Genomic DNA, 15634 nt, shown 5'->3' on the forward strand with positions numbered 1-15634 from the left:
GCACCATCAAAAACCTTCCAATCTTTCAGGTGCAGTTCAGATGACACCTTTTTTGCGAAGCCTTCCTCATTGGCTTTAGGAAGAAATTGTTGTGCCTCTGCTCAGCTCTGTCCATTTCCCTGTTTCTGTTTTCATTCCACAGTTATGATTTTTGTTTCTGTCCCTCTCACAGGTCTGTGCACTCCTCCAGGGCAAGGACTCTGCCTCATTCATCACTGTCTCCCCGGTACTAGTGCCAGCTTCGCACATATGTTGGGTAGATGGATAGGCTCAGGGCTGAGACCCTCTCTTGGAGAAATAGTTCAAAGTAGAAGCTTTGGAATCAGGCAGAGGCTTTTGGAGTTAGGTTCAAATCTTAGGTTCACTTACTAGCTATGTGACCTTGGACGAATTACAACATAACTCTTCTCAACCCCAGTGTCCTCAGCTGTAAAATGGGAACAGCAATACCTTACTGGATCATTGTGATGATGAAACAAGGTGATATAGTTGAGGCACATAGCCTGGTATCTTGCATGGAGTAAGTGTGCATTCAACATTAGCTCTTTTTGTTGTTGGTGGCGAATGGTCTGCATTAGGGGCAGGGAGCTCAGAGCAGAGGCCGCTCCCTCGACAGAAGGACTTTAGGCTCCTCTCATTGCCATCCGAAAGGAAGGGAGGCCTGCCCCTGCCTGTCTGGACTCCTCTCTCTCAGAGCTGGGCTGCAGTGGGGGTGCCCTGTCCTGGAGCAGAGGAAGCTCTTGGGACTCCAGGGGCCACTGTGGTCAGTGGGGCTGCCTTGGTCCCTCTGCTACTGGGAGGCAGTGCCAAGTGCAGAGGTGCCGTGGGAGTCCTGCCATGGGAACAGGACTCTGTCCTGGTGCTTGCCCAGAAGCCTGATCCGCTGCCTGCCTCAACCTCGTGGTTTTCCTCCCAGCTGCCTCCGGGTCCAAGGACCAGAGCCCTGCAGTTGTCGTCACCGTAGTGACCATCTCGGCCCTCCTTGTCCTGGGCTCCGTGATGAGCGTGCTGGCCATTTGGAGGAGGTAGGTGGCTGGTCCCAGCCTGGGTGAGCCCCGGTGGGTCATGTCCCTGTGCACGTTAACATGTGCTCCCTGGCACCTCTGTCTGCACCTGCAAGCACACTGCTGTACTGATACGGCCCCTCCCCCGCTCGCTGCTCCTCTGCAGCCAGCACCGCAGCTCTCAGCCCTGCAGCGCTCAGCCGCTCTGGGATGAAGGGGATTTAGCTCCTTAACTCATTAAATGTCAGAAGGCATCACTGAGGATGGAACCAAGCTCCAGCTGCTCTAGTGTGATTAGGATTCTCTTGAGGCGCTCACAGGCCCCCAGCCCCTGACCCCAAGGGATCCTGAGGCCCTTGAACACAGGCAAAGGGAAGACTGGCAGAAATTGTGTGTATGCATGTGCATGGGAGGGGGAGGAAGGAGAGGGGAAATCATGAGTCAGAAACCCGTCCCCCTCCCCCAACAGAAAGAAGCTTGCAGAAGGGTGGGCAGGGCAAGGGGAGTGGGAAGAGGGGGAAGATGTAGAGCTTCGGTCTGGTTGAGTCTGGCTGGGAGAAGATTCCAGTCCTTTTGCAAACAGCAGGGGCCTCCTGGCATTTATCCCCCCTTGTCCCCAGGGTGTTGCTCTGCTCAGAGGCACCCAGGTGGGTACCAGCTGGGCTGAGGTCAGCAGACTAGAGAGGTTGGAAAGCCTGCATGAGATGGGCTGGAGTCGGGGGCACAGAGGAGAGAGCTATGCAGGCTGGGGAGCCCCCTCTGCAAGTCTCAGCACCTTGGAGCCACCTGTGTGCTGGAGGGACAGTGAGCATTCATTTGACACTGGCTGTTTGCTTGCCCTTGAATGAGGCACTGAAAGTGAGGAGGAGAGGACGCTGTCCTGCCAGTCTGGGAGCCAGCGTGCCTGGGCCAGGAGAATCAGGAAGGCAGGACAGAGTAGGGGGCTCCTTCCCCACGGAGCTTGAAGGTCCATGTGCTGCACCTGTTGGAAGAGGATGGACAGGTGCTGAGAGGTGCCGTCCTGGCTTTGAGCTTAGGGGCTGTGGAAGGCAGAGGAAGAAAGCGGAGAGAAGTGAACAAGGAACATGTCCTCTGGACAGAGGCTCTGCAGGACAGAAGCAGCTGCCTGGCAGAGCCTTGGGACAGGTGCACTGGAACAGGCAGGGTAAGCCAGTGGCGGGTTTCAAAACTTGCCCCAAATACAGCTGCACTGAAATGGGGAGAAGCAGCCTGGTCTGGTGCTGAGGGGTAGAGGGGCATACTCCTCCAGCCCGGCACACCGTGCCATGTCCCTGTGGTGCCTGCTCTGCACTGTCTCCTCACCTCCAGTGTCCCTCCCTCTCTGGCTGGCCCCAGCTCATACACTTCTCACTAGACCATGTGGCCCAGTGGAATCTTCTCTTTTCTTCCTTACCACGCATCCTGTCATTCCTCCCTCCACTCAGCCTTCCCCACTTCACCTCTGTCCATCTCCCCTGGATGTTCCCCTCACTCACAGAAGTCCTGTCTCTACCCAGGGTGACTTTAATAGCTGTTGGACAGCCTGTCCCACCCCATGCCATCTGGAAGGACCCTCTCTCCTGTTCCACCTGGCCTCTGGGCCACACCCTGCCTCAGTGCTTAATTCAGTTCTTCTTTGGGCCTGTGGATGCCTGTCCTTGCAGCCTGCTCTCATTGCACCTGCTGTCGACTCTCCCCACCCATCTGCACACCTGCCTGCCTTTGCACCCATTCTCTCCTCCTTGGCTCTAGGGGAGGTGCCTCCTTCTAGGAAGGCCAGGTTCAGTCCTTTTACCTACAAGCGAATCCTACCCTTCTTGCCATCTTGAGAACTCATTATTATTAATTTATTAAGTATGGAATGTCCAATTTCCTTAAGCACTAAGTTTGACACTTAATATCTTTGACATTTCATTTTGAGACTTCCTGTTTTTGTGTGCTTGTGTGAAGGTATATCCTCATTCTTTCAAATGCACATTTTGGGTTGTGATTATCTTCCAAATTTTTTTTAGAGCAATTTTTCTGAAACTATGGGTAAGTGTTATTTTTTAATATGAATTTTGTCATGGAACCAATGCAGCGCAGATAGCTCGAAATACCAACAAAGTGTTTGGGAAGGATCTGGCTAATGAATGCACAGTACATCCATGATTTGAGAAGTTCCATTCTGGTGATTTTAATCTTGAAAATGAGCCATGTAGGTGACCTGCGACCAAGGTGGATAATGATGAGCTGAAAGCTGTAGTGGAAGTGAATCCATCTCAACTTATGCGTGAATTAGCAGCAAGGTTTGATGTTAGTGTTCCAACAATATTGGACTATTTGAAATAAATCGGCAAGGTAAAGAAGCTGGATAGATGGGTTCCACATGAATTATATGAGCATCAGAAGAGAAATTGTCTTGAGGCTTGCCTTTCTATGTTGTTACAACATGAAGGTGAACCATTTCTACATCGTATTGTTACATGTGATGGAAAATGGATTCTTTTTGACAATCACAAGCATTTAGCACATGGTTGGATAAAGATGAAGTGCTGAAACACAATCCAAAACCGAATATTCATCAAAGCTAATGGTGTCTGTTTGGTCCAGTGCTGGTATTATCCGCTATGACTTCATGAAGTCTGGTCAGTTGATTACAGCAAATGTCTATTGCAGCCAACTGGATGAAATGATGAGGATGCTTGTGATTAAGCAGCTGAGATTGGTCAGTAGAGACAGGCCAATCCTCTTGAAGATCACATGTCACACAAACAGTGCTGCTCAAACTACAGAAGCTGGACTTGGAAACTCTCTGTCATCCGTCGTATTCAACAGAACTTGCACCAACTGGCTACCACTTCTTCCAGGCTTTGAGCCACTTCTTACAAGGAAAAATATTCAATTCTCAACAAGCTGTGGAAAACAGCTTCGCAATTTCATCACCACTGGCTCTTCAGCCTTTTTTGCTGCTGGCATAAACAAGCTACCGTTAAGATAGCAAAACTGTGTTGATAGTTTAGGTACATACTTTGATTAATTGTACTGCTTCTTGTTTGCAACATAATAAACTACACTTTTGATTTGAAATCAGACATTTCATATTTAATGACCTAATACTTATAATGTCCCCTTCTCTGCAACATAATTCTAATGTATCTTGAGGCTTAGTAAGCAATCTGCATGCTAATGTCAGGCGGGGCTGTCTTTATCTTGATTTTATTAAAGAGAAACTGAGCCACCCAGTCCCGTAGCTCCTGAGTGGAGGAGCCGGGAAGCAAGTCCCTGCAGTGAGATCTCAGAGCCCATGCTGTCAGCGCCCTCCCACGGCCACTTCGTCCCATGCAACAGCCTTGCTACTCCTTCCCCTTGGTGTTGAAACGGGATCATATCTCTCTTTTGAAACTTTTGCAAGGTCTTCCTTTAATCCCTCCTCTTTGTGCCTTCACATGATCGCTCTCCCCGTCATCCCCCTCCACGTTCTCTGTCCTTGGTCCCTGTGACATCGCTGCCCCCAATTTCCTTCTTCTTCTGCTTTCCTTCTTCTTCTCTGGCAGTTCTTTTGTGGTCTCCTCCGTGGCTTCCTTCTCCTCTGGCCAACCTCGAAATGTTGGGGTTTCTCAGCCCTGTTCTTATCCCTCTTCTCAGGCTCCATCCTGTCTCTGGGCAATGCTCATGGCTCCTGAATTTGTATCTTCAGAGCAGGCTGCTCTTCCAGGCTCCAGACACACACTCGTCTAAGTCCCTGCTCAGCGATCCTCCCTGCTTAGCCCACAGGCCCCAGGAGCTCAAATGTCTAAAGGTGAACTTTTTGTCTCTCTATCTTGGTAAATGGCAGGCACCACCATAAACTCTGCTGAGCAACTTTTCCCTCTCCCCTTCTGCCATCCAGCAATCTCAAAGCCCTGTGGCCCCTGACACCTTCATGCCACTCGAGTCCTCTTGCCTCTGTCCAAGCTGGGACAACAGCAGAAGCCTCCACTCAGCAGCTGGGATGCTCTTTCTAAAATGCAAATTGAACTGTGGCAGTCCCCTGCTCAAACCCCTCAGGGGCTCTCCTCTGCTTCCAGAATAAAAGCCAAAGTCTTCATCTGGACTAGCAAGGCCCTGCCTCAGGGGGCTCCACATGCGAGCCTATGGCTTTGTTTACTCTGATGCAGTCTTTGGCCCGTGGCTGCCTCTGTCTCAGGAGGCCATAGGCAAAGGCCTCAGACCAGGTCAGGTCTGTCTGTCCCTATGGTGCACGGCCCTCCTCCTTTGATGGGGACCTGTGAGTGGCCTTGTAGTTAACTCTCCATGTTCGCTTTCCAGACCAGACCAGAAGCTGTCCCTAAGTGCAGGGTCTGCCTGTCTTATTCACGCTCTTTCACCAAACCAGAGGGGGCTTGCAGCCAGGGGTGTGGATTGGGTGCCTCTGGAGTTGCAAGAATTTTTCATGGTGTGTCGAAGTGAAAATAGCTAGGAATGTTGGCGGTGGGGAAGGTTAGGTCTGGGGCTAGGCTTGTACGTGTGCTGTGGGGAGCAGCTTTCAAACCAGCTGGACAAGGTCCCTCCCCTGGGGCACACACTTTGTCTTTTTGAAGTGACAGAGAGGTGCTGCCCGCCCTCAGTGCTGGTGAATTGGGAAGGGCTGGGGTGGCCTGGCTGAAAGAAGGACTCTGCACACCCCTCCCCCAGGCCCTGCAGTTATGGCAAAGGAGATGGGGACGCCGGCGACGAAGAGGAGCTGTACTTCCACTGTGAGTTGTCAGGGTCCGGCTGGGGAGGGGCGGGCTCCACCCGACCTTGCTCCTCAGCCCTCTTCCTCGCTGCCACTGTCCCACCCTGGCGATGGAGGGCCGTCACCTCAGGCTCATTTCTTTCTCTCCCAGTCAAAGTCCCGACACGTCGCACGTTCCTGGATCCCCAGAGCTGCGGGGACCCGTTGCAGGCTGTGCTTCTGTTCGCCAAGGAGCTGGATGCGAAAAGTGTCACTCTGGAGAGGAGCCTCGGAGCAGGCAAGCCCCTCCCGCCCGCCGCACCCACCGTATAGGCCTTGCTTCTGCCTCGTCCTCACCTCCACCCCAAAGTCCGCCTCCACCCAAATCCCCGCCCATTCCTGGAGGCCCCGCCCATTCCTGGAGGCCCCGCCTCCACCCAAATCCCCGCCCATCCCTGGAAGCCCTGCCTCCCCGCAGAAACTCCGTGGCCCACCAGATTTCAGGGAAGAGGGAGGCGGAAGAGTCTGTGGCTCTGCCTTCCTACCCTCTGCCGGTCCTCAGCGTCACCCTGAGACCTCTCCATTCAGGCCTGTCGGGGTTGGCCTCTGCAGACTGCCTCTGGTAACTTAGCGGGCAGGGGCCTTGGCAAGCTTGGGGGCCAGACACACCTGAGTTGTAGTTCCGGCTCTACACTGACCAGTGTGTAATCAGGGGCATGTCCCCTGTCTGCTCAGAGCCTCAGTTTCCTTGTCTGTGAAATGGGCATATCTTCCTCACAGGGGGCTGATGTAGGGACTTCACGGCCCAGCCCAGGGCCGGCTCATAGTAGGTGCGTGCTTTCCAAGGGTCAGTGCTGCTGCTTCTCTTCCTGTCTGCAAACCCCCAGTCCCCTGTGCTCAGAGAAGGTAGCCTGTTTCACTAGGAATCTGACGTTGTCCCGACACTGTTGCCAGACCTGCTGGACAGAAGCCAGAAAGGGGCAGTGTGGCAGAATAGATGTCATCGTCCTCCGTCCTGGGTCACACTGGCTTGCGCAGCATCCTCTCTCTGAGGCCTGGAAACCTCTGAGGTGGGCAGGGAGGAGTCCCTGTTTCACAGAGAAGGACAGAGAAGGAAACTGAGACCGAGACAAAGAGATATAGTCTGAGGTCACACTGCTGGTCCTCAGTGCACCAGAATTTTTTTTTTAAAACCACTTAGGTTTATAAAAATGACAGCTTAATCTTATTAAGTATCGTTTTTAAATAAGAGAAACTTAAGATTGAAGCATTTTAGAATTATACCAACCAAAGAACTAAAGACAAAATCCTTTAGTTTTAAAAATTCTAGAAGTTGCTTTTTGTAATTAGACAATCTGAATTCTCTATTTTTTCACATATAGTTTCCAACCTCTCCCTTTGGGTCTTTTCCTTTCTCCAGGAAGGGAAGGCCACAGTGGCGTGACTAACCGGATGGGTGTCAGTAGGCTCAGCTTTCTCTGATCGTCCTGGCTGTTGTCTATTTCTTGCGTAAAACCAAAGCCAACAACGACAAAACCAACACTAACGAGTGCTTCCCCAGCCCTACCCTTCCCCAGTGACCTGCACGCATCTCAGGATCCCCCTCGAGCACGTCCCTGCCCTCAGCAACTACTACCGAAGCCCCTCTGCTTTCTTCCTGTCCCTTCTCAGAAACGTGTGGATCCAATTCTTAAGGGTCCTCCCTCCCACGAAATCCTACCTCCTCCCCTTCCCAGATACATTCCTGCCCTCTCTTCTTCCTCAGGGTCTCCTACTCCCACATACGTGCCAGGCCGGAATCCTTATACTCATGGTGTCCCCTCAGGGCATATTCCAGTTCCTGTTCCCCCTCGGACACACCATGGTCCCTTCCGTATCTTTGATGTACTCCTTGTGACCCACAAACTGCCCCCAGGTTCATAATGTCATAGGCCCCTCAGGTTGCACCCCCAGCCTGATAAACACCATCTTGCTCTCCTTCCGGAGTCCCCTCTCCCCATACCTGTTTCCCGCCTGTCCCCCGGAACACCCTTTGGGCCCCTCTCCCTGCCCCAGGGTTCTACAACCTTTACCCACAGCAAAGTATCCGGGCTCCTGGGCCCAGGGACCCAGTTATCTGACAGGCCCCCCTGACTGCCCTCAGTCCGGAATGTCTCAGGGAGCCAGTTTACCAGAATTTGAACTCAGGAACTCTGAGTCCCAGGCTGGAAACAGCCTGTGATCCAGAGTCACTTTCTCCTCTGCTCAGCCTGCCCAGCTCGGCAGGGGTGGTGGCCTTCAGGAGGTGCCTGAAGTGTCGTTTTCCCACAGGGCGATTTGGGGAGCTGTGCTGCGGCTGCCTGCAGCTCCCCGGACGCCAGGAGCTCCCCGTGGCCGTGCACACGCTGAGGGACGGCTCCTCTGACTCGCAGAGGCTCAGCTTCCTGGCTGAGGCCCTCACGCTGGGACAGTTTGACCATAGCCACATCGTGCGGCTGGAGGGTGTCGTCACCCGAGGTAGGACCCGGTGCTCCAGCCTGCTTCCCTCACCTGTGGGAGGGGTCACCCCCGGGGACCTCAGCTTGCTTTCACTCTCCTGGAGTGGCCACTTGGACCCAGAATGACCTTCTGACTTGTCATCACACTCTTGGGGGCGGATCACCCTGACCTTGGATAATCTTTCTTAGTAGACTCATTGCACCCCCTGATCTTGGCCTTTGTCCCGGTATAGACTCCTCCTCTTCTGTTCCTTGGCATAGGGGAACCTGGGCTGGGCAGGAGGATGCAGGATTAGGGAGCTTGGCCTTGGTTCTGGTTCTCCAGGCCCAGTCTGGGGCCCCTGTGGGGAACACGTGTGAACACAGGGTGGAGCAGGCCGCTTATCACGTGTGTGTCCTCCATCCCTGGGCACAGGAAGCACCTTGATGATCGTCACCGAGTACCTGAGCCTGGGGGCCCTGGATGGCTTCCTCAGGGTGAGTGGCTTGGGCCCAGGGAGCTACCAACCATGTCATTCTCTAAAACGGAGGTCCCTCACTTTTCTCTTTGGTGGGGCTTGGAATTGGCATCGTCCCCACTGGGCAGGCTGACCTGGTGGTCACAGGGTAAACTGGAGCCCAGAGAGGGCTAGGTGACTTCCCTGGTGTCATACAGCACCAGGGGATCCGAGTGCGCAGCCCTAGCCTCAGTCTCCTCCCTCCACAGCGGCACGAGGGGCAGCTGGTGGCTGGGCAGCTGGTGGGGTTGCTGCCCGGGCTGGCGTCAGCCATGAAGTATCTGTCGGAGATGGGCTACGTTCACCGGGGCCTGGCGGCCCGCCGCGTGCTGGTCAGCAGCGGCCTCACCTGCAAGATCTCTGGCTTCGGGCGGGGCCCCCGGGACCGGGCAGAGGCTGTGTACACCACCATGGTGAGGGCCCCTCCCCAGCCAAGCCTGCTCTTCCTGTTTCCCACCCAGCGGCCCTGGAGCCCTGTCTCCCCACTTCCACTCCCTTCCCTGCTGTGTCAGGTCACTCCCCGACCCTGCCCCTCCACCCGGTTGGTCCTGAATGAATGCCAGAGTGGGCACCACCGCGTGGTCAGCTTGGTGCCTTCCCCAAGTGTGACGCTGGGAGTGGGGTCGCCTGGGAGCATGACGGGTGGGCCTGGATCTGGGGCTCGGTGGGGTGGGGAAACCTGCCTGGGACCTCGTTCCTCCCTGCCCTGACCTGCTGGCCCACCCACAGAGTGGCCGGAGCCCAGCGCTGTGGGCTGCCCCGGAGACGCTTCAGTTTGGTCACTTCAGCTCCGCCAGTGACGTGTGGAGCTTCGGCATCCTCATGTGGGAGGTGATGGCCTTTGGGGAACGGCCCTACTGGGACATGTCTGGCCAAGACGTGAGTGACCCGTGGCTCCAGCTCCTTACCTTCCCAGCTTCTTCCCTCTGACCTCTGCCCACTGACCCTCGACCTCCTAGCTCCGCCCCTCCTCTTTCCTTCTCCTTGCTTCCTGTCCTGCCTGGCCACTGCCTGGATCCTCCTTGGGCTGGTGTGTGTGTGTGTCTCGGGGAACCTAAAGCCTCCCGTCCCCCGCGGCCCAGGTGATCAAGGCTGTGGAGGACGGCTTCCGGCTGCCACCCCCCAGGAACTGTCCCACCCCCTTGCACCGACTAATGCTTGACTGCTGGCGGAAGGACCCAGGCGAGCGGCCCAGGTTCTCCCAGATCCACAGCGTCCTGAGCAAGATGGTGCAGGACCCAGAACCCCCAAAATGTGCCACGACCACCTGTCCCAGGTACATTCCCGTCTAGCCCAGCCGCACCGGGTCAGCCAGCCTCTCCCGTGTCTTCCCACTGTCCCAAGTATGGCCCCCCTGCCCCGCCTGTCCTCCCCCAGTTGCCACGCTCCCACCTGCCTCAGGCACGTCTCACCTCACTTTCATCTTAGTCACCTGAACTTGTCCTGGCCTTTGCCCCACATATTCTAGGCATGGTGACCACTGACTGGATAAATATATTTGGTTATAGTCCTAACAAATTTGTGTTTCCAATAAATCAAATAAGTGAAATTAATATTAGTTGCTCCAGATCTGGGTCACCTCCCAACCTGTCCTAGGTGTGTCCTTCCCCCGGACTGTCCCAGATACTCCAGGTACCTTTAACTGGCTCTGCCCTCACCTGCCTGAGTATCTGAAACCCTCGCCCCTTCTGGGGATGCCTGGTGTCCACTCGAGCCAGGCCCAGCCCCAGGGCTTGGCTGCCCTCCTTCTGCTGCCCTTCCGCAGCTGGCCTTTCCTCAGGAGAGCAGCCAATCCTGACCCCAGATGCCAGCTGTTGGTTGACCACAGCCCCTCTGGTCCCCAGGCCTCCCACCCCGCTGGCGGACCGTGCCTTCTCCACTTTCCCCTCCTTTGGCTCCGTGGGCGCCTGGCTGGAGGCCCTGGACCTGTGCCGCTACAAGGACAGCTTCGCTGCGGCTGGTTACGGGAGTCTGGAGGCCGTGGCCGAGATGACCGCCCAGTGAGTCCAAGGAGCCAAGGTCAAGGCCCGGGGTTTGGGGATGCCATGCCCCTGCCCACATGGGAAGCCTTAGCCTGTCCTGATTCTGGGCCCTTCCCTGGCTAGAGAAGGGGAGGGAGAGCAGAGGATGGGGCTGAGCCGCTGGGTGTGACCAGCCCTTGTTCCAGGGACCTGGTGAACCTGGGCATCTCTTCGGCCGAACATCGAGAGGCCCTCCTCAGTGGGATCAGCGCCCTGCAGGCCCGAGTACTCCAGCTGCAGGGCCAGGGGGTGCAGGTGTGAGCAGGCCCCCACTATTCTGGTGGGGGTCCAGGCCCCCAGCCCTGCCCGAAGACCCCGGCAAGCTGCGCTCCACCTGTGTGGAAGTGAGCGCTCTCTTCCTCCTCTTGGGCCCGGAGCTGGTTTGGGGCATGGCTGCCCCTCTCTCACTGCGCCTCCTGTTTTCCCCGGTCCGAACACCTCTGCTGACTCAGTGTCCCCAGAAAAGAGGTTCCAATCCCTGAGGAGGACCCCTGAGATAACAATGGGAGGAAATTCAGGGTTTCAGAGACAGAGCTGGGGCAGGGCTGGAGTCGGGGGACAGTAGATTTAAATTGCCCTGACTCGTGCCCTTCTGTCTTCCACACCCACTGGGGGCTGGGGCCTACCCCAATGGGTGTCCCTTTTCCCATGGACCCATTGGCCAGGCAAATGGTTTGGGTCTTTCAGGGGCTCCTGATCAACCTGGCAGTGACCACAGCCGCCTGGCAGCGCAGGCCTGGGAGGCTGGGCTGGAGGGGCAGGTCCTTAGCTCCCTGTGCCTTGGTGGGGCCTGTTGGACTCTGGTCAAGGCCCAGGCAGGCACAGATGGTGCTGAGCTCCAGGGCTGGACCCCAAGGGACTGAGACTCAGGAGCCGATTTCTGCTTGTCCTTGCCTTGGCTGACAGGTCAGGGTGAGGGCAAGAGTCCTGGCCAGGACAAGGCCCTGGTGCTCCCTGGGTCCACGAGGCCCCCATTTGCTTTCCTTTTATGAACTGAGTGGCTGGGACATTTGGGAAGAGCATGAAGGGACATCTTCTCCCCAGGTCCCCAAGAGCTTTGCTCTCCAGCCTTGGGGGATGGTGAACAGGAGACAGAGCGGGGTCTTCTCCGACAGTCTGCTCTAGCCCCCAGGGCACAGATAGGGAGTCAGGGCCAGAGCTGTGGTCAGAATGGGACGAGGCTGGCTCTGGAGAGCCCTTGGTCTTGCGCTGTGGCACCAGCACTCCTCCCTGTGCAGCCCAGGGATCCTCTAGGGGTGACTCCCTGGCAAGCTCCACTCTTTAGGCACTACCCAGCCTCAGTGGAGGTCTCCTCCCTCTGGCTTCTCCCAAGCACGGCGGAAGTGGTTGTGCTGAGCCAACTCCAGAGTTCCTTACCCACAAGGGCACCCAGAAGCAGTGGTGATTGGGAAGCCAGGGCCTTTGAAGGGTGGCAGGAAGGCAGCTGGGTCCGGATGAGGCCTCAGGGCCTGCATTGGTCCAGGCGCTCCCTGCCCCACGACATGTGCCTGCTCTGCTTGGCTGTGTGTTCGGGTTGGGTAGGAAGGAGATGAGGGGTGGAGGAAAGAGGTGAACGAGACACACAGCCTGCCCTCGGAGGGCTCAGACTAGATGGGGAGATGAGCTCAAGTACCGAGGGGCAATTCAAGGGGACCTTCTCTCAGAACCCCCAGGAGCCCTCGGGGTCAGTGGGAGGGTGGGCTGCAGGGGCAGATGGACAGTGTACTGATGTGTGCATATCAAGGGGTGTCCAGAAAGGCTTCTCAGCTGATGTGTAAGTTGAACAGGGACTTGTAGGTGGCAGGGGCGGTGCCTTGCCTGGGATGGGTGGAGTTTGCAGCAGCTGAGATGATGGTGCCTAGGACAAGAGGGGTCTGAGCACAGGGAAAGAACCCGGAGGTTGGAAGGTGCAGCACATCTTGCGGAGCACCCGGTGGTGGGGGACGGTGACTCATGGCAGTGCCTTTGGCCTCACCCGCCAGCAGCAGCTCCTCTCTCCTTAGAATCTCCCCCAGCCCCTGCTCCCCCTCTCCTGAGCACCTGTCCCAGCTCAGTGACTTTGGAGGTGCTGGGGGAGATTGAGATATTGCTACCATCTTTGACAGGGTTTTGGGGGGGTCCCCTGCCAGGTGCCCTCCAGGCTCTGTCTTCCATACACCCAGGGACATGGGGACCAGTCTCTCTTCTTGGGTAGACAGAGCCTCATCCTCATGTCCAGCCACATCAGTTGTTCCCTTAAGGGCAAAGTCCCCTCCCCCTGCCCCAGCTGTTCTCCAGAGGGGTGCCGGCTGTGTTGGCAGGACTTCGGTGTCCAGGGTAGATCTCCCCTCCACTGAGGAACAAGGTCCCACAACCCTGATGGGTCCCAGGCCTCAGCCCTGCACAGGCACTAGCGTGATGTGGGGCAATGGCTCTCTGGGGGCCCTTTACAGATCTATTTTTATATGGAACTTGTTCACTGGACAGACAGAGGTGGCCTGCAACCCCCATCACCCTGGTCTGAGCCCATCCAGGGAGGGAGGGGCCAGTGGGAAGAGTTTCCTTTGACTAATTCTGGAGATGTTTTTATATTTCTTGGGTTCTATGTGCAGCAGGTCAAAGTAATAAACACTTGTCTGTGATATGGTGCCTCTTTGCATGACAGTTGCTTAACCATTGTGTAGCTTGTGTGGGAGGGTTTCTGCCTCCCCTTCCTGGGGTGGGGTGTTCAGAGCATGTGTCTGAGATCTCTCTGTGTATAGGTGAATCACTGTTCCTGCCATGAAAGATGTCCCAGGACACAGGACGGAGTGATCAGGGGTGCCATAGCGAAGGCACTGGGTGCCCTGGGAGGGTAGAGAAGTATGTCACCCAGTCTCAGGAGCGGTACACGAAGGCAGGCATCCTGGAGGAGGCTGTGCCCTTCCCCAAGATAGACAATACCTAGGGTGCGGGGGGCCAGGGAATGACGTGTTCAATTTTGGATACGCGTTTTGAGATGCTTGTGGGATGTGCAGGCGGAGATGTCTAGGAGGCAGGTGGATATCTGGGTCTGGACCTTGGAGCACAGATGTGGCCTGGACAGAGCTTTGGCAACGTGTAGAAGGCAAGAAGCACAGGCTGCCGCTTGCGGGGAGGGGTGGGGGAGAAGGCGGCTTGTTGGATAAGTGAGGAGATGCAGGCAGGGATGACAAAGGGCTGAGAACACGCCTAACCCTGTAAAGGGAGATGGCACTTTAGTCAAAGAAAATTGGGTTCCAGACTCCCATTAAGTGGGGAGCTCAGTGTAGCCCCCAATCCTGATTGAATCCTCTCTTAACATTGCCTCTCAGTCCTTCCACGTCTGAAGCCATGTGAATTAGCGACTATAAAAACCTTGAGTACACGTCATGCTAAATTTTAGGTGTGGGCCAACAACTGTCATAGTGTGTGAAATTCAAGAAGGAAAACCGACTTCTCAGCGTGTGTACCCACGTGGACACTGAGACATACTCTGTTTTTCAGTGGTGGGGGGACATTGTGGAGGTAAGCCCTGTGTTGGTATGTGAACTCATCACCGGTGGAGACGGGGATACTGATTCTTTGGGGTAAAGGGCATAGCTGATGCTTTGAAAAAAATGATGCTTAGGTGATATCCTCTCTCTCACATACATACACATGAACTAGCAATCTGTGCAATTTCCCAATTTTTAAATGGTTAGCAACCAATCTGAAAAAAAAAAAGAAACCCCACACCAACCCAAACAGTGAGGGTGAAAGTATGCCTGTGGTCTGGCAGTGAGGTTTACATTTTCTTTGTCCCAACCCTGTGACAGTTCAGCCTGTACTTAAAAATCCTGGAATGGGGAACTCTTTGCCTTCTAAGCCAGCCCCTTATATGGAATAAAGGCCTGCCCTGGCTCAGTTGCAGGCACTGATTAGGTGCCTGCTGCATACCACGCATTTCCTGCAACTGGGGTCAGGTAGGCAGTGGTGCAGATGGAGTGAAACAGGGCGAGCCTGGCGCTGGGTAAAGCAAGTTGGATCTGAAGTGTTTCCTTGATGTCAGGCTCTTAACACTGCGCTAGATGATGAAGGAAAAGGCAGAAGGCCCAGGTTTGGTGACTTGTAGACCGGGCTACTTACTTGCAACGAGTAACCTTCCTTCCAAATGCTGTTACTACCAAAGGGCTCCTCCATGAACTGCCAGTGCCTAATAACCAGGCTGTGTGTGAGCCCGGATTGCTTGATGATCATTTTCAGCACAGAAAGAGTTCTAGGAAGGCTGCTCTGCCAGGGCCCCAGGAACTTCGGGAATTGAGCAACATCATCACTGAATTACCCTTGTACCTGCTTTGTTCCTGGCCAGTGGGACTTCACCATACAGGGAAACTATGGAGACGCCAGGTTTTGTCCTCCCAGATGTGAATTTCTAACTCATGGAACAAAGGTGTTGGGGGGAAGCTGCTGGGGGTTGAGGTTACCAATGCCCTGGATCTTGAGGTGATGCCCCCCTTTCAGATATCAGAGAGATTCAGCCTGAAGTAAAGGTTTTCACATCTTCAGACGAAATCAGCTGTCTAAAGACCCCTGTGCCAGTGGCTTCGGCTCCACAGTCTCCCAGAGTCCACGGAGCACAGCTTGGACAGGACAGGCAGGGTGAATACTGATTACAAAAGAAAACATAAAACCAGACTTTATTGAAAGTGGGTACCTTTCAGTAGCTCTGATTAGAACAAATCAGCTTAGAGATACCATTACTCAGAAAAACAGTACGTACAAAAATCTCACAGAAAGAAGAATTAAACTTGAAAATAATTCAACTTGAACAGGACTGAATTACTAGAATGGTTTTGTTACAAAATAATACCAAATACAAAAAAGAGCCATCCATGAGAAAACCATGTGCCCTCAAGCCTGGGGGTGAGGACTCCAGTTCCCAAATTCTTGGAACACAGCCTGATTCCCTGGGCAGAGGAGCTGGCTGGAGCACAAGGAT

At 55.0% G+C, this 15634-nt stretch overlaps 1 protein-coding gene across 1 annotated transcript in view; it reads left to right on the forward strand.

Moving 5' to 3' along the window:
• EPHA10 (EPH receptor A10) overlaps positions 1 to 11185 on the forward strand; it is a 39248-nt gene extending 28063 nt beyond the window's left edge. The window contains exons 8-17 of the mRNA XM_012646682.1: positions 917 to 1025; positions 5661 to 5722; positions 5855 to 5980; positions 7993 to 8178; positions 8575 to 8636; positions 8866 to 9069; positions 9386 to 9535; positions 9739 to 9932; positions 10501 to 10656; positions 10824 to 11185. Coding sequence (XP_012502136.1) covers positions 917 to 1025; positions 5661 to 5722; positions 5855 to 5980; positions 7993 to 8178; positions 8575 to 8636; positions 8866 to 9069; positions 9386 to 9535; positions 9739 to 9932; positions 10501 to 10656; positions 10824 to 10938 — 1364 coding nt within the window. The 3' untranslated portion in view covers positions 10939 to 11185. The remainder of the gene's footprint in view (positions 1 to 916; positions 1026 to 5660; positions 5723 to 5854; positions 5981 to 7992; positions 8179 to 8574; positions 8637 to 8865; positions 9070 to 9385; positions 9536 to 9738; positions 9933 to 10500; positions 10657 to 10823) is intronic.
• The last annotated feature ends 4449 nt before the right edge of the window (positions 11186 to 15634 follow it).

This window comes from Propithecus coquereli, unplaced genomic scaffold, assembly GCF_000956105.1.
Source record: "Propithecus coquereli isolate 6110/MARCELLA unplaced genomic scaffold, Pcoq_1.0 Scaffold249, whole genome shotgun sequence".
In the NCBI taxonomy this organism is placed as follows: Eukaryota; Metazoa; Chordata; class Mammalia; order Primates; family Indriidae; genus Propithecus; species Propithecus coquereli.